Raw genomic sequence first — 25,584 nt, 5'->3', positions numbered from 1 at the left:
ACATTTGAAGGAGGAGGGAGATTCTGATTAAATCGAGAATCCATCATATCAAAAGAGTAAAAATGATGTTACCTATGAATCTGTTTCTAGAAGATTAAATCATTTGTTTGGCCATAAACAAAATTCTGGGAGAAGTGTCAGAAGAAAACTTGTGTCACCAGCCCTTTGCATCTGGGGAGAGCTTACCAGGTGGTTTTATCTTCTTTCAGATAAGAGCTTTGTTGCTATTTCTTGTCATCAAGGAAAGCTATTTTTTCAGATTCAGATTAGCAGCAATATTTGTTTTCCTCTACTGTTTCAAATTTATGAAAAATCTTCAAATAGCACCCGTTGAAACACTGACATTTCTACTCTTCTTGGCACATGACTTATTAAAAAAAAGAAGCCTGCTAGTCATAGGCTAATCTACCTTGAATATCCCATGAAGTTAGAGCTTAATGAAACCCCACATGGTCAGTTCATCAGTAGCTGGCTGTTCACACTGCTGTCATTTATATAAGGCCTTATATTTGCAGAATGCTTTCTTATACTGTTCTCGTAGCTCAGAAGTAGGTATTACTTTCCAGACACAACCAGTTACTGAGTTTTTCCTTAGGCCACAACCTCACCATCTGTGAAGCAAAGATAGTGCCCACCTCACAGGGTAGGAGAGGAAGTAGGTTAAAATGCACCGCACTTTTCAGACGAAACTGGCTGTATGGAGAATGCTTAGTATGAGCTGCTGCTGTTGTCATTACTGCTATCATCATTGTCTCTTGAAATGACAAATCTGAGGAATTTCAAGATCAAGCCCTTTGAAAAGCTGAAATAGATTTTATTGGCTATAGTGACAGCAACTAAGGAAGAAAACCGAGGTTCAGACATTGGTATCTTGCTAAATGTCATAGCGAGGAAGCTCAGGGTCAAGGACTCCTTATACTGGAACGGTCTCTGATAGGATATCCATGGTCTGTCCTCCCTAAAATGTCAAAGATGGGGTCTAAAGGAGGGCTCCTCAAACTGTAGCATATACATACATGAGAACCCCTAAGAGCTTTTTAAAACACAGTTCCTAGGCCCCAGTCTTAGAGACTTTGATTCCATAGGTCATGGATGGGCCCCAAGAATCTACATTTCTGTGCAGTTCCAGGTGATGCTGATGCTACTCGGACATGAACCACACTTACTCACACTGGTCTAAAGGGCCTTAAAAGTTGATTCCCTTCAATGTCAGAAAATTATGGAGGTCAGGAGTCTACCTGGTGTTCTGTTTGCCCCCTCCATGATAGAAGGACAAACCAAGATGGAAGACCATGACAATAAGATCTTTATTAGAATTAATAATACTGGAAAGTCCCCGTGATTGTTTTCCACAAAGTAACTGGCAATTGAAAAAGTCGTGAGCATTTGAAACACAAAGGGTCCATGGCAGCTCACCTACTGATTTTCTGTCCATCCCCTGTCCTCTCCATTTTGTTCCAGTCTACCCCTTGGAGCCTGCCCTCTGGATGTTCATCACTAGGGCTCCCACCATGTGGCTTTGGTTTGGGTTCAGTCAGTGGAAGGCCTGGGGAGGAGTGAAGTCAGGGGTGGGTGTCTGTCCCTTCTGCTGCTTCTCCTTTCCGTGTAGCGCCAGCAGTGTCTGTGACCGTCTATTACCAGCTTCAGCTCTCTCCAGTCTCCAGTAGAGCTGTGTCTTCCCTGGTCCCTCCTGCCTGTAGCTGTTAAAGGCTTGTCATTCCTAACTCCTGTGTTCTGCAGTCTCTCATGCTGGGTCTTGGAACCTCGCCCACACAGCTTTGATAGGCTGTCTTTTGAGAGGACCCTTGATTGATACCGGAGTGCAAGAAGAGCTCCCAAAAGATGGGAAGAGTGATGGTAGAAGGTGTAGCCTTGGATGAAAAGAACATCATGAGTGGAGTGGGCAATTTTTGATTGCCCACCCACCAATGAGTGGGTGGTGAATTTTTTTTTTTTTTATGTCAGGGGGCTCCAAAATCACTGCATGTGGTGACTGCAGCCATGAAATGAAAAGACACTTGCTCCTTGGGAGGAAATCAGTGACAAACCTAGACAGTGTATTAGAAAGCAGAGACATTAATTTGCCAACAAAGGTCCATCTAGTCAAAGCTTTGATTTTTCCAGTAGTCATGTGCAGACATGAGAGTTGGACCATAAAGAAGGCTGAGCACTGAAGAATTGATGCTTTCAAATTGTGGTGCTGGAGAAGACTCTGTTAAGTCCCTTGGACTGCAGGAAGATCAAACCAGTCAATCGTAAAAGAAATCAACCCCAAATATTCATTAGAAAGACTGATGCTGAAGCTGAAGCTCCAATACTTTGGCCACCTGATGTGAAGAGCTGACTCTTTGGAAAAGCCCCTGATGCTGGAAAATACTGAGGGCAAGAGGAGAAGGGGATGTCAGAGGATGAGATCATTGGATGGCATCACTGACTCAAAGAACATAAATTTATGTAAACTCGGGAGATAGTGAAGGACAGGGAACCCTGGCATGCTGCAGTCCGTGGGGTTGCAAAGAGTTGGACATGAGTTTGTGACTGAAGAAGACCATAAGAGGTGAGGAGTGCAGGAAAGGGGTCTGGCCTTTAAATTGATTCTGGATTAATCACAGAAGGTCCTGAGAGGTCCCTGGGTGAGAAGCTACAACTGCTAGAATGTGACCCAAGTGTCATCCCTAAGCATAAACTTGCACGACAAGGGTTCAGAGTCAGAGGAGCTTTTTTTATGAAGAATTTACATTCCTCTCTGACAGTTGCCTGAAAGTTTGTTTTCTTCTCTCCTGCCCTGCCATTTCCCCAGACACCCCTTAGTGTTCTTAGTCTCTACACAGGAGTTATAAGGTCTTTTTGCGGCACTTTGATCTTGCTCAATCTTGTCACAGTATATTCTGAAGTGCCTGCCAGAACTACATTCACAAAGTAACAACTAGTTGAACAGAATAATCACGGCTTCAGTTTCCTTGCCCAGTGATGAGTTCCAGTGATGGGCATGTCAGTAAGATGAAAAATGCTGTTTATGGTTTTGGTACTCAGCTACATCACCGTCTACAGTACCCTTGCCCTGAAGCAGGACCATAGCACAGAGTTGTACTGACTCTGTGTGTTTATTGGTTCTTTTATATTGAAATGTTTTGCCCAGGTTGAAACTGTTCAACAGCTTTTAGAGATTTTTTTGGGTGGGGTGGGGGTGGGTAGTAAAGATTGTCTTAATACTTTGTCTTAAATGTTTTAAAGATAAAACAGGTCCTAGATCTCAGATTTTCTGTTATTACAATTCTTTAGGAAGCAGAAAAGCTCTTTAGGTGGAGAAAGAACTATGGAATTTTTTCCTCCCTTTCTGTGTCTTGTGTTTTCATATCCCTCTGTGTCAGAAGACATGACTTTGTGAGGGAATTGGGGTGTGACCTTATACAACTGAGGCAAACCATGGTGAATCACCTCATGTTACCATGGCACAGATTTCAGGCAGATTAGCTCTTTGTTTCTGCTGAATTCTCCCTCCTTTCTGGTTATTTATCCTGAGGGCGTGGTGGCTGGACACACTGAGAAGACAAGCCACAGGGGAGAGGTTCCCGAATCTGCCAGGAAGGCCACAGTGTCTTCCTAGATGAAGGCTGCCTTGACGTGGTGATGTGTGAGCGTCAACTCTTAGTGGAAATTGGCCTGAGAGAATAAGGGGATTCCTAGTGCAGATGATCCTCAGAGAGGCCATGTCCTGTCCAGGGAACAAGGAGGAGTCCAGCATGGAGGATGGGGGCCCCCCATCATAGGCTTCTTTTCCAGTCTTGGATCCTGGGGTGAGGATGGTTCTTGCTGATCTGCTTTGTTTCTACCTCCTTGAGTAGGGGTCCTCCCTATCCCCCTCCCTGGGGAAAGAGCCTTTCTCTTGCTAGTATCTCCATCTCTGGTTTGGCCCCAGGAAGTCTCTGGGAGCCTTCTCCTGGTATTTTGAGGACTCATCTCCTTACTCACTTCCCTTAGGATGAGTTATCCATCTTCATTATTGGTTTGATTTCCTTTGGCTCCACAGTGCCTGTTTTTCTCTCCTCCTCCCCCAGCTTTGTTCCCTAGGCTGTTCTGGTGGGCTGTTTTCCCAGCTCATCTTCTGTGAATCAGCTCTCCCTATTGTCTGCTCGCCTTGTTTCCCTGCACAGCCCTCTTTATTTCTTCATCCTTTTACCATTTACCTGGCCCCACCTGAGGGCTGTTTCATATAACCAGGGATGCTACAAGCCCCTTTTAGAAATCTGGGTAACTCAAACCCACTTTTACATGTTAAAGGTCCCCTCTTTTTTAGGTGATTTAAGCTCTTACAGCAGTTATATTTACCTTTCTTCCTTAACTTCCCAGGAGAACTTTTGCATGGGCTTGGATAACCACTGTCTCACTGGTCTGCACTGAGGGATGCAGAGTTTACAAACATTGATTTCTAATTAGTTTTACATTTTCAAAACTACCTTCTTTAAATAGAGACTTCTATCTTGGTCTGAACACACGGTTGAACACATGGTTGTAATTGGTTCAGAGGCTGTTGTTTAAGCTGAGTTAGGAGCTGGGGAGCCCCTGGTTTGCACAGTCAGGCAGGGACCTGTTTGTGTGTACAAGCTGACTTTCACACATTTTCTGGTCAATATGGCACAGGGTTTGCGTAGACACCATCTATGGGCACAAATAACTTCGCCAAGTGAGAACAAAGCCAGTGTCCTCTGCAGAAACCAAAGCTACAAGTAAAGCCTCGAGAGATATAACTAGGCTACTGCTCTCTGAGCTCTTTCTCTGAGCCAGGCCCTTGGTTAGACACATTGGGCAGTAGGATGAGAGGAAGGAAAATCCATGAGGCAATGTTATCAGGAGCCAGGAGCACAGACCTAGGGAACCTCTGTTCCCCAGAGCCACTGACATGTGAATGACGTCACTGGCCTCTTACCCAGCCAGAACTGGGTCGGCTTCATGTCTCCAGTCCTTTTCCCACCCACGCCAGAACCTGAGCCTCCACACTCATCCAGCCACCAAGGTCCACCAGTTCTAAGGCAGAGATGTCTCGACCCCGCTTTCTCCCATGGCCACGGGCTGAATTCAGGCCCTCATTCTTTCTGGTCTTCTAACTGCTCTCTACTCCCAGGACCTCAAATCTGTCCTCCACACTGCTGATGAGGGAGGAACTACCTGTAGCACTGACAGGAACACTGAGATAGGCTCTGGGCTTTCTGTAGGTAAGGGGAGGAAGTCTCCAGTTCAAAAGCAGCCCACATCGGCAGCGTTGGACAGTGACTCTGGGGCTCCACCCCGCTGCCTAAGGTATAGAACAACAGGCACGGAGCTGGCTGCCACTCCCAGGGGAAGTGGGCAGTCAAGAAGTAGGAGAGGGAGGTGGGAGCGGGGATTGGGATGGGGAATACATGTAAATCCATGGCTGATTCATGTCAATGTATGACAAAAACCACTACAATATTGTAAAGTAATTAGCCTCCAACTAATTAAAAAAAAAGTAGGTCACCCAGAAATGTGGACCTTGCACCTCCTCTGCCCTCTATGCAAATGCCCAGTGCTTCCCTCCTGACTCTTAAAAATAGACTTTGCAGTTCCTGTAGCACCTTTCTTCAGAGGATGTCACAAAAGAAGTTCAAAGCAATCTGCTCACAGACCTGGTTCACCGGCGTCCCTTCCCCAGCAGTGTCTGAGGGCAGGAGGAGAAGACAGGGGAGCAGGGCCCTGGCACTTTCTTGGGAGACTTTTTTCTGCTTGTGAATTCCTTCCTGGCCCTCTGAAATCTAAAGTAGATCCCATTTAATTTTAAGAATATAAACAAATACCACTGTGTGTGTTTGAGTGAGAGACAGAGAAGGCGGGGAGCAAAGAAAGGCAGGAAACATAATAACTGCATGGTTAACAGGGTTACTTCCTCTGGGGAGGAGGATGGGGGCGGGCTGTATGGAATGATTGCTCCTTTCACTTCTGGGCTGTATGATTTTTTTTGTTTGTTTGTTTTTGCAAGAAATTATATTTATTGCTTAGGTAATATTAAAAAAAATCTCTTTGTAACTTAAAGTATCATGAATTTTGGTGAAAAAAGTAATGATGCACATTGGTGGGGTAGTAAACCAGTACCATGCACATCTCAAACCACTAAAATATTAAACAAGTAATGAACATTTATATTGAACATAAATATAAATGAATATTTTCCTTGTTTCTTCAAAACAAGCTTTAGATGCTGTTTTTCTTGGACTTAAAGACATGGAAAGGAAACTATTTTTATTATTAGATTATCAATAGAAGGTACTCATATCTTGCTTGTAGTGGAAGTTACACAGCTTAATGTGTTTGTCAAAACTTAGCAGTGTACACAGAAAATAGTGAATTTTACTCCATGTAACTTATGCCTCCAAAATAAGTAAAACAATAGGTTATCATTAGAGGATGCTTGGCTGTCCACAAGTAACTACCACTGATAACTGCAGATTTTCTGCATGTAAGACTGTTTATCAGCTTAAATACAGTATTTCACATAATCCCCTCAATAAGCCTGACACCGTCATTAATTCCCATTTACAGATAAAATAATAGACGCTTGGAGATGTAATGTGCACAGTGGTACAGCTGGTAATCAGATGGTCTGGATTGGGAATCCAGCTCTAACACCATGTAACTGCACTGTCCTACACATGTCTGTCCAGATGGTCCATTGGAGATGCAGTACTCCTTCCTGCTGGACACCCTTGGCCTCTGCAGGGAGAATCTGGGGTGAACTCACTTCAAGCCTGCTTAACCGTGTCTTTGGGTCCACTTTCATGTCCGAGTGATGCCAAGACCACCAAAGTCAATAGCCTTGCACTCCCTGCCCACATTCCCACCTGCTTCTCCCAGAGCAGCCTCAGTGGATGATGCCCCAGTGTCCACATGGTCAAGTTCCAGCTAACCACCTGCTCACAGATGGACCCACCCCATTGGAAGAGCAAAACTAGAAGTGGTTGATCCAAGTAGCATGGACCAGCCTGTATTACTCCATGTCCACCAAAGAATTCATCCCTGGTGCACCCTTTAATCTGCAGGGTCATGCTCAGCTGCAGTGCCAGGAAGCTGTTTGTGGGACTGAACCTCATTTGAGGCAACTCAGGACACAGGAGTGACATGTCAAATCACGATTTGCTTGCTGGTGTATAGGATCAAGCAGCCCCGGAGTTCTACTTGTGGGAGAGAGGAAAGCACATCCATGCCAGGAACAAGCAAGGGCAGTGTGGAAAGCCTACGGGGTGTGGACAGGAGGCCCCTGGGCACCAGAAGTCCCCCCACTGGCCTTCAGTCACCTGCTGCTCAGACACAAAACCCAACAGCAGAGTGGGAGGGGGCAGTGAAGTGAGCCCATACACCTGGCAGGAGCTGGAAAGGGGAGCAGGTACTGGGGGTGGGGACAGGGGTCAGTGGGGGCAGAATCCGGAGAAGGGTGAAGGACCCCGGGAAGGGCACGCTTGGGAGAAGGCCCAGGCATCCTGGGAAGGTCATGAGAGAGGGGGCTCTGGGCCTGGGGAGGGACGAGGAGTGCTGGCCAATGGGCTATGGGTTTCTGAAGAAAGACACTAGGTTTCTCCAGTATCTGGAGAAAGCTGCAGAGTGTGGGGTCAGAAGAGGATGCAGGGCTGTGGTGGGGAGTAGGGGCAATAAGCAGATTTCAGAGATGGGGAGAGGGCCTCAGGGCCTGGGGGAGGGGAGAGTGCTCCAAGGAAGAGGGGGGTCCAGGGAGAGGGCTCAGGATCACAGATCAGGATGGAGCCACAGGGTCTTGGGAAGAACAGGAAGACCTGGGGATTTCCAAGAGGACCCTGGTTGGGGGTGGGGGGTGGGAAGGGCAACAGGGTAAGAGGGCTCTAGGGTCCTGGGGAGGAACACATGGGGTGAGAGGTGGGGCTTGGGATTGGGTCACAGGCCCAGAATCTAGGGAGGGGTGCCCGGTCCAGGGAAGGAATTCAGAGTCCAAGGGAAGGGCAGGTGGTCTCTGGAAGAAGTGCAGGGTCAAGATGGGAGCACCCAGAGTACTGGGAGGGATGCGGGACTGGGAGAGGGTTTGGGGTCCCAGGGAGCAACACAGAATCCATAGGAAGAGCACAGGGTCTTGGGAAGAGACACGGATTCTGGGACGAACTCGGGGTCGTGGGGCTGGGGCCTCAGAGGGCTGAGGCAGTGCTTTCCCTGCTTCAGATGGAGTCATTGTACAGATCCCAGCAAATGTACCACAGGATCACGCAGAAGATGAGCAGGATAGCAAAGAGGAACAGAGCCATGAAGATGGCCTTGGTCACTAGGGCAACCAGGGCCTGCATGGTCCCACCGAGGGGGCGCCGCGGGATCCTGAAGGAGGGACAGTGACGAGAGCAGTGCGGGCTGCCACCTGCACCCATGAAGAGACGTCCTGAAGGGAGGATACTTCTGTGGGCCAGCATCCCTGGGGCAACTCTGCACATGGGGCCAAGGACTTGCCCCGTCTGGTGGAGACACCAGGTCCCCTGGACCCCCAGTCCCCGCGACTCCTTCTGTGTGGTGCAGCCAGGAGGCTCTGCCCTTGGCCGGTGAGAATAAAAGAATCTTAAGGCTGAGGGAGAACTGTCAGGCACTGCGGGGCACCTCCAGAGTGGACCCGGGGTCTCCTTGAGGAGAGAGACTGGGGAGACGTGTGAGGGTCTCCCCTATGTTCCCCAGGGCGTCCCTAAAAGACCACCCCACTCGTCTCTGGCACTGCAGGGAAGGTCATACGCTAGTCCCAGCCCATCCCATCCCATGCCCAACATTAAACACTGACATTTTTCCTGCACACAGTGACTGATTCCAGGGCCGTCACCATCCTTTGGTGGATCTTTAAGGAAAAGTGAAAGTTGCTCAGTCGTGTCCGACTCTCTGCCAGTCTCCTCTGTCCGTGGAAATCTTGAGGCAACACTGGAATGGGTTACCATTCCCTTCTCCAGGGGATTTTCCTGACCCTGGAATCGAACCCTTGTCTCCTGCACTGCAGGTAGGTGCTTTACCACGATTCAGAGACACCAGGGAATCTCTGATCTGTAAGAAGGGAGGAGCCAAAAGTAGCCGTGAGGGGCCAGGGCTGCTTGAACAAATCCCAAGCCTTCTCAAGGACCAATAGGGTGCATTCACCTGTGCCTGGGGTGAGCCAAGCCCCACTCTGGCTGCTTTGTCTCCATTGCAACCCACCCTCCCCACCCCCACCCCAACTTCTGCTGTCCTCTGCTGCCCACCAATGGTTCTGGACCAGCAGCAACCCCCATCACCTGGGTGCAGAGAAGAGACAGGGGATCTCAGGCTCCACCCATCTACACAGCGAAGATCTGCATATTAACGAGATCCCCAGGAAGGGGAGGGGCTTCCCTGGTGGCTCAGATGGTAAAGAATCTGCCTGCAGTGCGACAGACCCTGGTTTGATCCTTGGGTCGTGGAAGATGCCCTGGAGAAGGGAATGGCAACCCCAGAATTTCATGGACAGAGGAGACTGGTGGCTTCCAAGAGGTCGCAAAGAATCTGACACTGCTGAGAGACTCACATTTTCACTTTCAGGAGGGGGAGGGGGCAAGTCACCACCTGTTCACTGCACCTGGTGCTGTGGTCCTCTGCCTTGTATATCTGTGAATGCTGGGTCATTGCGTCATCCATAGTCAGGAATGGCTTCCCCAGTGGCTCCCGCGTGCCTGCTAAGTCGCTTCAGTCCAGTCCTGCGTCGGCAAGCGGTTCTTTAACCCCTACCACCACCCAGTGGTGAATAATTCTCCTGCAATGCAGGAGCTGCAGGACAGGAGGGTTGGATGCCTGGGTTGGGAAAATTCCTTGGGGGAGGAAATGGCAACCCACTCCAGCATTCCTGCCTGAGAAATTCCATGGACAGAGGAGCCTGGTGGGCTACAGTCCATGAACGACTTAGCACGCACGCATAGTCAGAAGTAATCGAGCCTGATTTCTTCAGTGGAGACTTTCTGGAAGTTCCAGTTAGTTACTCACCTAGCAAGAGTTGTTCTCAGTTCCTTAGGAGCGTGATTTCATTCATTCTGGAGAAGAAATATTTTCATGACTGAAGAGCAAGGACCACGAAGAAAAAAACTGGTCTTAATTGTTTAAAAGAAAACAGAAGTTAGGGCTTCTCTTCCCAGCCCCCACCCCACCTCCAAACCTCTGTTCTTGGCTTTCTCCTACTGTCCAGGTGGTTTCTCATGTGGAGACAGGCAGTAAATAGTGATTTCTGTGCTCTGCATACCACCCCTGCAGTCTAGCCTGTTCTAGCGGGAGAGAGAAGTAGCGCTTTGCCCATGGAGTTGTCAGAAAATGTGATTGTCAGACTTGCAAGCACTGGCTGCACAGGCCAGATCACCTTTCACTCCCCCAGCTGCCAACATGCCACTTACCAGCCACTGTCAGGAGAGCATTGCTGTTGCAAGGAAGGAGGACACTTGCAGTTTGAGTGAGATCTTGCATGCTCAGTCGCTCAGTTGTGTCCTACTCTTTGTGACTCCATGGACCGCAGCCTGCCAGGCTGTTCTGTCCATGGGATTTCCCAGGCAAGAATACTAGTATGGGTTGTCATTTCCTCCTCCAGAGGCTCTTCATGACCCAGGGATCAAACCCTCATCTCCTGCATTGCAGGGAGATTGTTTACTGCGGAGCCACGTTGTGAATTTCACATCTCTGAATTGGAATATCTCTTAACAGACTTAGGTCAGTTCAAGCTAGGAGTGTTTCCCCATAGTCTTTGCTGCTAAATTCCTTCACTTGTCACTGCTCTGAGTTAGTGTACCATGATTTTCTGTACTGAATCTTTTCCTATGGTGATAGCAACTTTCCTTCCTCAGCATCAGGCCAGGCCAGCGGGACCATCCAGTCTGTAAAATATCAGGCACCTACTGTGTACAGGGTATCTAGGGGGTACAGCAGTCAAGATGGCAATCAGTAAGACAGAAACGAGGATGAGAGTCTAGTGGAGGCCCTAGAACAGCATGCAGATACCTAGGGCAGAGGCAGGTGTCGGGTTTGCCTACTCAGATCTGAGCAAGGTTCAGAAGAGAGACTGAAAAGTGAAGTCAGATATGAATGGTGGAACAGGAGAAGGCTTCGTAGAAGAGCTAACAATAGGAGAGAGAGGGGAAGGTCACTGCATGCATCGCTAACCCACAGGTGTGAAGTGCAGTCCTATGTGAGACATCATAGGGTCATTCTGTGGCCAGAACAGAAGGTTGTGGCACAGGGCAAGACAAAAGGAACACACAAATGCAGATGCTGGTGGGCTCTCGGTGGCTGATAAAAAATGAATGAAGCTGCCCAGCTGCAGGAGAAACACCGGCCCGGCACAGGGGCCAAGTATTGTTAGTGCTCCCCCCGAACCTTTTTTTTTTTAAATTGAGCTGTAAATCCAGATTTTGATGTGGCCTCTCCCAATTTTAAATGGTTGACAACTACTGTGGAAATACTAAAAGCATCCTTTCTCTCATACTGACGTGTCTCCCAGCCCTGTTCCCCCACATATGACTCCCTCTGCTTTTCTCTGCTCTCTTATCCCAGGGTCACACAGTGCCCAGCCAAGATGGTACCTATGGGTAACAGGCGGTGGGTGGGAAAGGGTGAAAGGAAGAGAAAGTGCCATGGTGATGGAAACTACCAAGTTCAGTTACACTCCGAGAGGCAAGCAATAAGTTCCTAGTAGTTGCTCTTTCTCTCTACCAATCAGAAATAGCACCAACGAGACCAAGATGAACAACTGATCTACCAATCATATTGACATATATTTTACATACCAGAAAATTTACTCTTCATTCATTTTCAGTGTATCATTGAATGCATCTTCGCATTCAGTATGATGCTTGCTATAAGCTTTTCTTTATATATACCCTAATCTGGTTGAGAAATTATGCTTCTATTCTTAACTCATTGAATAGTTTTTATTTAAAAAAAGGCTGTTGGATTTCACCAAATGCTTTTCCTGTATATATTTAGGTAATCCTGTGGTTTTTGTCCTTTCTTCTATTAATGTAATACATGGCATAAATTGATTTTCACATGTTAAAACAACTGCATATCTGGGATAAACCCAACTTGACTACAGTGTATCATCCCTGTTATGTGGTGCTGGATCCAGTTGATAAGCGTATTGTTGAGCATTTTGTACATTTGTCATGGTCTATCGTTGTCTTTCCTTGTGATGACTTTATTCAGTTTGGCATATGATACTGGCTGTGTAAAATGAGTTGGGAATTGTTCCCCCTCTCTTTAATATCTTGGCACAGTGTGTGAGGATCAGTGTTCATTATTTTACTGTTTGGTAGAATTCAAAATTAAAGCCATCTGAACTTGGGCTTTTCCTTTTTTTTTTTTTTTTTCCATTTATTTTTATTAGTTGGAGGCTAATTACTTTACAATATTGTAGTGGTTTTTGTCATACATTGACATGAATCAGCCATGGATTTACATGTGTTCCCCATCCCGATCCCCCTTCCCGCCTCCCTCCCCATCCCATCCCTCTGGGTCTTCGCAGTGCACTAGCCCTGAGCACTTGTCTCATACATCCAACCTGGGCTGGTGGTCTGTTTCACCCTTAATAGTATACTTGTTTCAATGCTATTCTCTCAGAACATCCCACCCTCGCCTTCTCCCTCAGAGTCCCAAAGTCTGTTCTGTACATCTGCGTCTCTTTTTCTGTTTTGCATATAGGGTTATCGTTACCATCTTTTTAAATTCCATATATACGTGTTAGTATACTGTATTGGTGTTTATCTTTCTGGTTTACTTCACTCTGTATAATGGGCTCCAGTTTCATCCATCTCATTAGAACTGATTCAAATGGATTCTTTTTAATGACTGAGTAATATTCCATTGTGTATATGTACCACAGCTTCCTTATCCATTCGTCTGCTGATGGGCATCTAGGTTGCTTCCATGTCCTGGCAATTATAAACAGTGCTGCGATGAACATTGGGGTGCACGTGTCTCTTTCAGATCTTGTTTCCTCGGTGTGTACGCCCAGGAGTGGGATTGCTGGAACTTGGGCTTTTCTTTGTGGAAATAATTTTTACATAATAATTCAAAATTCTTACTTTAAAAAAAAATTTATTTCTTTTATTTTTGGCCGTGCTTGTCTTTGTTGCGACACACAGACTTTCTCTAGTAGCAGCTAGTGGAGACCACTCTCTTGTTGCGGAGCACGGGCTCTAGGGTGCATGGGCTTCAGTAGTTGTGGCACATTGGCCCAGTTGCTCCATGGCACGTGAAATCTTCCAAGACCAGAGATCAAACCAGTGTTTCCCACTGTGGTGGGCAGATTCCGAACCATTGGACCACCAGGGAAGTCCCCGAAATCCTGACTTTTAAGTTTTATTTAGATATTCTACTTCTTCTTTTTAAATATTCTTTGAAATATGTCTATTTATACAAATTCGTATAGCACAAAATTTGTCCATTTAAAGTGTAAAATGCAATCATTGTGAGTGTGTTTGGAGAGTCAGACAAGCATAACCACAGTCCGTTTTAGAAAATTTCCTGCACGCCACTAAGAACCAAAGTGGATGAACATTCACAGACACTGTATCCACCACCACCTCCCCCCAGCCCACCCCAGCCTTGAGTGTGTGTGTGTTCAGTCGTTCAGTCATGTCTGACTCTTTGCAATCTGCCAGGCCCTTCTGCCCATAGCATTTCCCAGGCAAGAATACTGGAGTGGGTAGCCATTTCCTTCTCCAGGGTATCTTCCCAAGCCAGGAATCAAACCTGGGTCTCCCACTGCACCATGTGAGAAGGCCCCAGCCTTAGGTAACCATTAATTCTCTTTTCTTATCTGTAGATTTCCCTATTCTGGATATTTCATATAAATGGAATCATAATATGAGGTCTTTGGTAGCTGGCTTCCTTCACCTAGCATGATGTTTTCGAGGTTCACCCACATTGTCTTTTTTCATTTTGTTTTTCATGCATTTGGTGTCACATCTAAGAATCCATTTCTGAAATCCAACATCATAAAAATGTACCTCTGCATTTTCTTCTGAGAGTTTTAACGGCTCAAGTCTGGGAATTGATCAAAGGGCTATGACTCTCTGTTTTTGTGATTCAGAATAGACTTTTGTTCATTTGACCAGTGACATCTCTACTTATACAGACAAAGTAAGAACTTACTGGGCTTCCTAACTCTTTTACTTCTAGGAAGATCATGAGCAACTGGATAAAACCATAGAGCTGCCCAAGTCAGCCTGTTCTGATTGGTGCTTTGACTCTGCTCTCCATTCCTGTAACCAGGCCCACCTTGCCCTTGGTGGTTGTGTGCTGCCACTTGGCTCCGGCCATCTGGGGATCTAAATACTCCCACTGCATTTAGGATTCCCAGTTCAGTGACTGCAGTTCCTACTCTGAGTTCTGGCCTGCAGAGACGAGCAATCAGAGAGTTCTTCAAGGGTGCTGGGGCTTCTCTCACAGTCTTAGGAAAGGTATGTCTTCAGGATTCTCCCAGTATGAATGAGTAGGTCTTCAATGCCAAATCCACACTAACAGTCAAATCTCTGTAAACCTCTGAATGCTTTCCTCTGTATTAAACCAAGGCAGGTCTGACATTTCCAACTCACTCACTGTGGGTCCAATTTTGGTCCATAGTTCAGCCTACCACAGTCTGCTGAGACTGTGGGCGGCATCACTGCAGAGGGAATGGCAGAAAGAGCACTGGAGGGAGTCGGGGGACCCCTCCCTGACATTCACAAAAGCTTTGGAAGCTAAATCAGATCTTGCATTTGAAAGTGCTGATGATAGAGAGTGGTGATTAGAAACAGTTGGAGGTTCAAGGCACATTGGGCTTTCTCAGAAACTCCTCAACACGTGAAGGGAATTGTCTTCATCACAAGCTATACCAATCAGCTGCTGTCCGTTGAGCACCGAGTACACTGCAGGGCAGGGGAGAGACTCCAGGTCCTTCTTCACATCTCTTCTCCCTCTGCTTCCTGGAAGCTGCCTGCAGGAAACGGGATCCTTATGTAAACCTACAACCATTTGGAAATAAATACATGAATAATTCACCAAGATTTTAATACAAAGATAGAAAAAATGGTTCATCTAAATAACCATAGCATGTTGTTTGGGGGAAAAGCATCCCATTTGTGTTGATGCCTGGGGTGGGATGGAAAGGTACTTTGGATGCAGGTGGTGCCACATCCATGGGGCTGAGCTCCCAAGAGGCAGGAAGGTCTCCTGCCTGACTGACTGATGGAAGATCTGTCCAGGCGCCGTCCATTCAGAGCCAAGGGTGAGGACCTGGGCTCCTCCCAGTGGCACAGTCAGAAGGTGGGTGTTTTTAGGAGAACTACTCTCTTCTAGAGCCCTCCATGACAGTTGTGATGTAGACAGGGTAGAAGAGGAAGGATCATTTTGAATTCTGGGCACTGCGGATGATATCCTGGCGGTGGTACAGCCAGATGAACTGAGGAGGGTGGAGAGCCCTGGGAGCAAGGGGCAAGGATGCAGCCTAGGAGTCTGGAGCTGAGCTTCAACCAGAACCACATGAGGACCACATGAGTCCTCGCCCTCTGCCCTCCTTCTGGGATCCATCCTTCTCTCCCTTTCCCTTCATGTGGCAGGTCCGGGTCAGAAGAGGAGACACGTGGATGGGAAACTGGTGCCTGAACCTCTATGGAGAGGAACACAAAGTACCAAGTGGGAACCATGGCTCATAGGTTAGTAGGACTGTTATGATATCTCCTGGGGGAACCATCTCCCTTTGGGAAGAGCATGTCCTGTCACCACCATTAATAGAGTAACCAGTAACCACATAAGACTGGGTATTGTGAACTCAAATGTACTTAGTGTGTCCCAGGGCCTGGCCTTCTGCCTTAACATAATGTGAAGTCAAATGTAAATAGCTAGAAGTGGCTAATGGCTAGATAGCCCTGCTGAGGAACTGCAGAACCTACATGGGGGACCAGAAGCACAAGTTCCCTTGTGGGTCACTGGGAGTGGTGGTAGGTGGGGTCACTGCTCCCTCTGGTTCCAGGGCCATGTATCTTACTTAGTGGGGGAACTAATGATGACAGATGTGGAGTTTGTCCAGTCCCTGGAGGGTGGAACCCCAGCACCACGGGCTCTCATATCCCAGTGTGCACCTCACATATGCTTCGTAGAGGCCATTCCACTGCTCCAGGAGACCAGCAGCTTTGGAAGCTGTGGTCTAAGAGCAATGAGGGCTTTGGTGTGAGGATCCAGCCTTGGGTCAACTCGGGGACATCCTGTACCCTCCAGAGCTCAAAATGAGGACCCCAAGGAGGACACAAGGACCCCATGGATCCCACCCCTGCTGTCATCCCTAGGCATCCCTTATGGCGGCATGAGCACTTAGCAGCATGTACCTAACTTTGGCATCCCTGTCTCTGACAGGTTGGGGACCTGATATAAGGGGCGGGCCTTAGAAGGAGAAGGGGAGGATAGTAGGTTCTGAAGAAGTCTGGGTGAGGACCCTGACGAGGACACAAGGACTCCGAGGAGGACACAAGGACCCCAAGGAGGACACAAGGATCCCATGGATCCCACCCCTGCTGTCATCCCTAGGCATTGCTGGTGATGGCATGAGCACTTGGTAGCATGCCCCTAACTTTGGCATCCCTGTCTCTGACAGGTTGGGGACCTGATATAAGGGGCGGGCCTTAGAAGGAGAAGGGGAGGATAGTAGACTCTGAAGAAGTCTGGGTGAGGACCCTGAGGAAAGACTGAGGGGAACCTGGACCCCAACACAGAGTGGGCTCAGGGAGCACAGAGTGGGATGAGCACATGCCGCATTTCCTGACATCCGGGTCTCAGAGAGACTGGGGAACTGCTATAGGTGGTGGGGCTTCAGGTGGGCAGAGAGGAGAATTCCAGGTCCTGTGGGGTAACAAGTTGAGGTATCTGAGAGGGGACTAGGGGGCCCTTGACCTCAGAGAAAGCTGTCTCTGTTGTCGGTCCTTGGCGGCCGTGACGTAGGACGAGAACAACAGGCATGGTCTGACTTCCTGACATCCGGGTCTCAGAGAGGGGTATAAGGGGCGGGGCCTCAGTTGGGGAGAGGAGAGACTCTGAAGCTCTACTCGGAGACAAGGTAAGGCCCTGAGGGAGGACTGAGGGGACCCCCAGGGAGGACTGCTGGAGCCCCACAGATCCCTGCCCATGTCATCAGCCCTGGGAGACCCTGGGGTGAGAAGAGCACACTGCGCCTGTCCTGACTTTCTGATTTCCGGGTCTCAGCGAGACGGGGGACCTGGTGTGAGGAGCCGGGCCTCAAACTGGGGGAGGACAGAGCCCCAGTCCTACCGGGAGTCAGGTGAGGACCCTGAGGGAGGAGTGAGGGGAGCCGGACCCCAGAACAGAGGGGACCCAGGTAGTCCCCAGGCAGGACGACCTCGTGCCACATGACTGGGAACCGGGTGAGAGCGGCGGGGCCTCAAAATGGAGGACGGACCAGTTCCGGGTCCTGCCTGGAATCCAGGCTCCAGGCAAGGAAGGACTGAGGTGGTTAGACCCCAACACAGGCAGGGATCTTTGCCTTTGATGGGGGTCTTAGAGGTCCCAGAGTGTGTTGAACAGGATGCACAGTTTCTCGACTTCTGGCTTAAGGAGCTCGGGAGGTGAGGTGTTCAGGCAGAGGGCGGAGGCTTCAGGTCCACAGATGGTGGACTACCCGGACAGAGCTGAACCCACCCTCGTGGTCAGTGCTGGGAGTCCAGGCTGGACGTGAGGTGAGGACCGAGCATCTCTCCAGCCTAGGACCCGCGGGAAGCCCTGGTCACGTGCGGCCGCATGTGGAGCCCCTTCGCGCTCTCCCTTCAGACTCGGATCTTGTTCTGAGTAACTCTGCAGGCCCCCAAAGGGCAGGGTACAGGCTGCGGCCGGGGAAAGGTGGGCACTACAAGGGAGCTAAAAGGGGACCACTTGCCCCACAACTGGGGGGACCTCAGAGCCCAGGGCTGTGCCACAATCTACCCCTGAGTTGCCCCCTCTGTTTTTTTTCACAGGGGCTCCAGGAACCAGGAGGCAAAGGCAGAGGTCTTAGGCCTGTGTCCAGAGGTCCGAGAGCAGAGGAATCCAGGCAGTACCAGGAGTCAAGGTGAGGAGTGCCCTGAATGAGCACCAGGGGCTTCCCATCCCAGAACAGAAGGGACCCCACAAAGTCCTAATCCTCCCACTGTGTCAGCCCCAGAACCTCAGGCTGTGCTGGCTGCCCTTCCTCCTTCGGGCAGCCAGGGGTCAGGCCGCCCAGGACGAGGGCCCCTGTGAGGCCCTAAAGCACCCCTCAAGAGGAGACCTGTAAGTGGCCTGTGTCGACCACCCAGGGTGTATTTCTCATCTGAGGCCCATGGTTCCCAATGTCCCCTGCCTCACTCCTGTCTGTGATTTGATCCCAGGCCTCGTGCTCGTGGTTGAGATGAGTGAGCTGAGCAAGCCGGAGGAAGACCTTCAGGACCCAGGCGAGGCCCAGGGCCTGGAGGAGGCGCAGCTCTTGGGGGCTGAGGGGGGGGAGGCCGCATCCCCCTCAGCCTTCTCCCCCCCAGTCTCCTCATCAGCCCCTGTGGTGGCCTTGCCCCAGGAAGCTCTGAATAAAATGGTGGCTAAGATGGTGAAGTTCCTGCTCCACAAGTATCGAGCCAAGGAGCCAACCTCCTATGCTGAATTGCTGAATACAGTCCTCAGGGATAATCAGGAGCACTACCCAATGGTCTTCTGCCAAGCAGTTGAGTGCATTCTGCTGGTGTTTGGTGTGGAAATGAAGGAGGTAGACCCCAGGAAGCACATCTACATCATGGTCCCCAACCTGGGACTCACCTGTGATGCAAGGCAGAGAGGTGGGCAGGGCCTGCCCAAGACTGGCCTCCTGGTGGTGGTCCTCAGCCTGATCCTCCAGAATAGCGATTGCAGCCCTGAGGAGGAAATCTGGGAAGCACTCAACAAGATGGGGCTGTATGTTGGGAGGGAGCACTCCATGTTTGGCGAGCCCAGGGAGTTGCTAACCCAAGTGTGGGTGCGGGAGGGGTACCTGAAATACCGACAGGTGCCTAACAGCGACCCTGTTCGCTATGAGTTCCTGTGGGGTCCCCGGGCCTTTATGGAGACCAGCAAGGAGAAATTCTTGGAGTATCTGCTCAGGGTCAACCGAAGGGCTTTTAGGTCCTTCCCACTCCCATCTGCAGAGGCTGTGAGGGAGGAGGAAGAGGGCCCCTGAGCCAGAGCAGCAGCCAGGCTGATCTTTCCCTCTGTGATTGAAGAGGGGGTGGTGAGCCTTCTCAGTAGTGAGGGCCTGGGCCACTTGGGGGAACCCAGTGTGTAGCATCTTTGTATTCTTTTTCTCTCTGATGACATGGAGATTCATCTCTGTTTTTTAGGAATTTTTCAAATGTGTATTTCAGCTTAAGGCTTAATAAACTTCAGTATCTTACTTTGTGAATGACATTGATCACACATGTATTTGTACTTACCTAGTTTAAGGACAAGAGTTTTGCTGGTTTTTAAAAGAGATTTAAATCCATGGCTGATTCATATCAATGTATGACAAAACCCACTGGGAAAAAAAAAAAAAACTAATTACAAAAAAAATTTAAAAAAAAATAAAAAAAAAAATAAAAGAGATTGGGAACTCCCATTTTATTTTGTGACCCTGAACATGGTAACATGAGATTGGATTTATAACTATTTTGGAAATGTGAATTTACTTAGCAGTAATGTACTTGGTGAAAGAATTAGAAAATAAAATGTGATTATAGCGAAATCTTCTTATACTTTTTGTCTGTCATTTTATACAGCTAAGTTATCTCAGTTTATTTGGATTTTCCCAGGTTATTATTTAAGAAACTAGGAGAAAATTAATCTGACTAAATAAGGCCCTGCTCCCTGGCTCATTTATTCCACAGAACTTCACAGAGCCTGTGCTCTGTGACAGGCCATGTTAGCAGTGGGGACACTAGGAGAAGCAGGACACCCCCACACCTAGAGTGATGATCTAAGAGCTGGAGTCACATGAGGAAGGTGGAGAAATGTCCCCTAGTCCCACAGAACAAGGCAACACGTGGCGGGGCGGTGGAGTTCCAGGAGGATCCCTCGAGTGTCAGTGCCTGAGCCAGGGCGGTTTGGGGCTTTGGGAAGCTGGGGTTCCTTCTGTTGAGGTGATCGTGATGAGGCTGGGTGGTGGCAGTAACCAGACCTCTCGACGATGTCTTATGGGTGAGAAGAAAATTTGAAATGGGACATGTCCATTAGAAGTTCCTCCTTACTTGGAGATGAATCTCCTGGGTCCAAAAGAGAAAGTGCAGTTTGATTAGGATCAAGTAGACACCTGGTTTTTCTGCCTGAGAGTAAATACATTCGAAAGGTTCCAAAAGAGACATGAGTGAATTTGGGTTGGCACACAGTCTTCTCAGTCTCTGGGTACATAGCTGAAGACATTTCAGTTACCACTCTCAATCTCCCTGTAGGATTTTAATGGGGATCTTCATTTAGTTGTCTAGGTTTATCTAAGTAGATTGTAACCTTTAATGTGGCTCTTGGTCATTACACGTGCGTTTTTTTTTTTTTTTTTTTCATTTATTTTTGTTAGTTGGAGGCTAATTACTTTACAATATTGTAGTGGTTTTTGTCATACATTGACATGAATCAGCCATTTTTGTTTTGTTTTTCCAACATATGGTCCAGAGCAATTTCATTGTCTAAACATACAACGACAACAAAAGACCTTTAAAAATAAGATTGTTGTCACATGCTGCTGGCAGATTTTGCTTTTAGAATGGCTGATGGCATTCTAAGTCTGGCACAGCTCAGAAAACTCACGTTCTTAACAATACAAGGACTTTGTCTGAAATCACACCATAGTGTCACCTAGTTATTTCTATAGCTACTTTATTTTGTTTGTGCCAGAAGTCCTCTTGGAGGAGGTCGCCATTAACCCCACTATAGGGCTGCCAGGTGGGCGATCTTCAACCTGGAGAACAATTACACCAAAGAAGTTCTGGCACTGTTGAACCCCACAATAGACTTCCCAACTTTGGAATCTGACAAAGGGATTGAGAATCTCCAGGGAAACTGACTTTGAAGATCAGTGAGATCTGATTACAGAACTTCCACAGGACTGGGGAAACAGAGACTCTCAGGGGGCAGAAACAAAACATTACATGCACTAGGATCCAGGAGAAAGGAGCAGTGGACCCACAAGAGACTGACCAGACTTGTCTGTGAGTGATCGGGAGTCTCCAGTGGAGGCCTGGGTCAACAGTGACCCGCCGTGGGGTTAGGACCACTGACAGCAGCAGCCCTGGGAGGCGCAGCATGCTGGCATAAGTCCTCTTGAAGGAGGTTGCCATTATCCCAATCATAGTTTGGTCCCAGGTCAAACTGCAGGGAGGGAACATAGCCCCACTCATTAGCAGAAAATTGGATTAAAGATTTACTGAGCATGTCCTTGCCCACCAAAGCAAGACCCAGTTTTCCCCACAGCCAGTCCCATACATCAGGAAGCTTGCACAAGCCTCTTATCCTCATCCATCAGAGGGCAGAGAGAATGAAAACAACAATCATGGAAAACTAACCAAACTGATCACATGGTTCACAGCTTTGTGTAACTTAATGAAACTATGTGCCATGCCACATAGGGTCACCCAAGATGCATGGGTCATGGTAGAGAGTTCTGACAAAATACAGTTCACTGGAGAAGGGAATGGAAAATCACTTCAGCATCCATTCCCTGAGAATCCCATGAACAGTATGAAAAGGCAAAAAGGTATGACACTGAAAGATGAACTCCCCGGGTTGGTAAATGCCCAATATACTTCTGGAAAAGAGTGGAGAAATAGCTCCAGAAAGAATGAAGAGGCTGAGCCAAAGCAGAAACACCAGGCAGAGTGGAAGTGTCTGATGGTGAAAATAAAGTTTGATACTATAAAGAACAATATTGTACAGGAACCTGGAATGTTAGGTCCATGAATCAAGGTAAATTGGAAGTGGTCAAACAGGAGATGGCTAGAGTGAACATTGACATTTTAGAAATCCATGAACTAAGATGTATGGGAATGGGTGAATTTAATTCAGATGACCATGATATCTATTACTGTGAGCAAGTATCTCTTAGAAGAAATGGAGTAGCCCTTATAGTCACTGTAGGAGTCTGAAATGCAGTACTTGGGTGCAATCTCAAAAGTGACAGAATGACCTTGGTTCATTTCCAAGGCAAGCCATTCAATATCACAGTAATCCAAGTCTATGCCCCAACCACTGATGCCAAAGAAGCTGAAGTCGAACAGTTCTATGAAAACCTGCAAGACCTAGAACTAACACCAAAAAGAGATGGCCTTTTCATCACAGGGAATCGGGATGCAAAAGTAGGAAGTCAAGAGTTACCTGAATTAACAGGCAAGTTTGGTCTTAGAGTCCAAAATGAAGCAGGGCAAAAGCTAACAGGGTTTTGCCAAGAGAATGCACTGGTCATAGCAAACACCCTCTTCCAACAACACAAGAGATGACTCTACACATGGACTTCACCAGATGGTCAATACCGAAATCAGACTGATTATAATCTTTGCAGCCGAAGATGGATAAACTCTATACAGTCAGCAAAAACAAGACTGGGAGCTGACTGTGGCTCAGATCATGAACTCCTTATTGCAAAATTCAGACTTAAATTGAAGAAAGTAGGAAAACCACTAGACAATTCAGGTATGACCCAAATCAAGTCCCTAATGATTATACAGTGGAAGTGACAAATAGATTCAAGGAATTAGATCTGAAAGACAGAGTGCCTGAAGAACTATGGAATGAGATTTATAACACTGTACAGGAGACAGTGGCCAAAACCATCCCCAAGAAAAATAAATGCAAGAAGGCAAACAGGTGTCTGAAGAGTCCTTACAAATAGCTGAGAAAAAAAGAGACGAGAAAGGCAAAGGAGAAAAAGAAAGATATGCCCATCTGAATGCAGAATTCCAAAGAAGAGCAAGGAGAAATAAGAAGACGTTCTTAAGGGAACAGTGCAAAGAAATAGAGGAAAACAATAGAATGGGAAAGACTAGAGATCTCTTCAAGAAAATTAGAGATACCAAGGGAATAATTCATGCAAAGATGGACACAATAAAGGAAAGAAACGGTATGGACCTAACAGAAGCAGAAGAAATTAAGAAGAGGTGGCAAGAATACACAAAAGAACTGTACCAAAAAATGTCCTAATGACCCAGATAACCACAATGGTGTGGTCACTCACCTAGAGCCAGACATTCTGGGGTGTGAGGTCAAGCAGGCCTTAGGAAGCTTTACTATGAACAAAGCTAGTGGAGGTGATGGAATTCCAGCTAAGCTACTTCAAATCCTAAAAGATGGTGCTGTGAAAGTGCTGCACTCAATATGCCAACAAATTTGGAAAACTCAGTAGTGGCCAAAGGACTGAAGAAGGTCAGTTTTCATTACAATCCCATAGAGGGGCAATGCTAAAAATTGCTCAAACTGCCACACAATTGGACACATTTCATATGCTAGCAAGGTCATACTCAAAATTCTCCAACCTCTGCTTCAACAGAATGTGAACTGAGAACTTCCAGATGTACAAATTGGATATAGAAAAGGCAGAGGAACCAGAGGTCAAAATGCCAACCTCAACTGAAGCATAAAAAACGCAAGAGAGTGGAGAAGGAAATGGCAACCCACTCCAGTATTCTTGCCTAGAGAACCCCATGGACAAAAGGGCCTGGGGGTCTATGATCCATGGGGGTCACAACTTAGTGACTACACCACAACAACCATAACAACAAACACACAATCAGGCAGATTATGATTCAGGGAAATACCTTTTCATGAAAATGTGGCATAAAATGGAGAATGAAGAGACCTAGCAATGTGGAATGTAGAGTTTTGTAAGAAACTAAAATGTGAGTATAGAATAATAGTTGTTAATATTCAAACAATAGAGTCCATGGCTAAAGGAAAAAAAAAAAAGAAAAAGCAAGAGAGTTCCCGAAAGACAGCTAATTCTGCTTTATTGACTATGCTAAAGTCTTTGACAGTGTGGATCACAACAAACTGGAAAATTCTGAAAGAGATAAGAATACCAGACCACCTAACTTGCCTCTTGAGAAACCTTTATGCAGATCAAAAAGCAACAGTTAAAACTGGACGTGGAGCAATGAACTGGTTCCAAATTGGGAAAGGAGAACATCAAGGCTGTATATTGTCACCCTGCTTGTTTAACATATGCAGAGTACATCACACAAAGTGCTGGGCTGGATAAAACTCGGGCTGGAATCAAGATTGCTGGGAGAAATATCAATAACCCCAGATATGCAAATGACAGACTTCCATGGTGACTCAGATGGTAAAGATTCCGCCTGCAATGAGGCAGACGTGGGTTCAATTCCTGGGTTGGGAAGGTCCCCTGGAGGAGGGCATGGCAACCCACTCCAATATTCGTGCCTGGAGAATCCCCATGGCCAGAGGAGCCTAGCAGGCTGCAGTCCACAGGGTTGCAAAGAGTCAGAGACGACTGAGTGACTAAGCACAGCACAGCATGGAAATGACACCACTCCAAGGGCAGAAAGTGAGGAGGAACTAAAGAGCTTCTTGATGAAGGTGAAAGAGGAGAGTGAAAAGCTGGCTTAAAACTCAACATTCAAAAAACTAAGATCATGGCATCCAGTTCCATCACTTCTTGGCAAATAGATGGGGACAAAAAATGTAAGCAGTGACAAACTTTACTTTCTTGGACTCCAAAATCACTGTGGACAGTGACTGCAGCCATGAAATTAAAAGACACTTGCTCCTTGAAAGAAAGCTATGACAAACCTAGGCAGCCTATTAAAAAGGAGAGATATCAGTTTGCTGACAAAGGTCCATCTAGTCAAAGCTATGGTTTTTCCAGTAGTCATGTACAGCTGTGACAGTTGGACCATAAAGAAGCCTCGGCTCAGAAGAATTGATGCTTTTGAACTGTGGTGCTGGATAAGATTCTTGATAGTCCCCTGGACTGCAATTGAGATCAAACCAGTCAATCTTAAAGGAAATCAACCCTGAGTATTCATTGGAAAAACTGATACTAAAGCTGAAGCTCCAGTACTTTGGCCACCTGATGTGAAGAGCCAGCTCATTGGAAAAGACCTTGATGCTCCAAAAAGATTGAGGGCAGTTGGAAATTGGAGGTGACAGGGTGAGATGGTTGGATGGCATCATCAACTCAATGGACATGAATTTAAGCTAACTCCAGGAGAGCATGAAGGATAGGGAAGCCTGGCTTGCTGCAGTTCATATGGTCACAAAGAGTCGGACATGACTGAGCCACTGAACAACAACAACGCTCTATTTTGACTTTGATTATAATTTTCCCTTAATAGCCTAAGTGACTGTTACAGTCAATGATATTAGTATTGCTCTAGGTATGAGAAGATGCAAGAATCAGGGCTCATAAAAATCTCCTGAAAGTGTCTAATTATCTGAAGGCCTTTTCTGCCAGTTTTTCCAGAGCACAGACTGCCTCATTCCTAATTTCCATACTGAATTCCTTTCAGGGGGTTTTGAAGATCAGCAGCTTAAGTGGACATGATTTAATCTTTTGTGGAGATAGATGGCAATTTCCAGTTTCCA

At 47.3% G+C, this 25,584-nt stretch overlaps 1 protein-coding gene and 1 pseudogene across 5 annotated transcripts in view; both read left to right on the top strand.

The window, feature by feature from the left end:
• Positions 1-19,744, top strand: part of LOC122688971 (melanoma-associated antigen 10-like) — a 34,412-nt gene extending 14,668 nt beyond the window's left edge. The window contains exons 1-4 of one of the 5 annotated variants that reach the window (XM_043894992.1): positions 17,113-17,305; positions 17,599-17,720; positions 17,997-18,088; positions 18,387-19,744. In XM_043894992.1, coding sequence (XP_043750927.1) covers positions 18,407-19,201 — 795 coding nt within the window. In that variant the 5' untranslated portion in view covers positions 17,113-17,305; positions 17,599-17,720; positions 17,997-18,088; positions 18,387-18,406 and the 3' untranslated portion in view covers positions 19,202-19,744. Of the gene's footprint in view, positions 1-15,593; positions 15,690-17,043; positions 17,084-17,112; positions 17,306-17,598; positions 17,721-17,996; positions 18,089-18,386 lie in introns of those variants that run through there. The other 4 variants (XM_043894988.1, XM_043894991.1, XM_043894990.1 and 1 more) reach the window with 4 other exon arrangements.
• Positions 1-25,584, top strand: part of LOC122688978 — a 735,084-nt pseudogene that overhangs the window by 327,905 nt on the left and 381,595 nt on the right.

This window comes from Cervus elaphus, chromosome X (genome assembly GCF_910594005.1).
Source record: "Cervus elaphus chromosome X, mCerEla1.1, whole genome shotgun sequence".
In the NCBI taxonomy this organism is placed as follows: Eukaryota; Metazoa; Chordata; class Mammalia; order Artiodactyla; family Cervidae; genus Cervus; species Cervus elaphus.
This window is presented reverse-complemented; position numbering and strand designations above follow the sequence as displayed.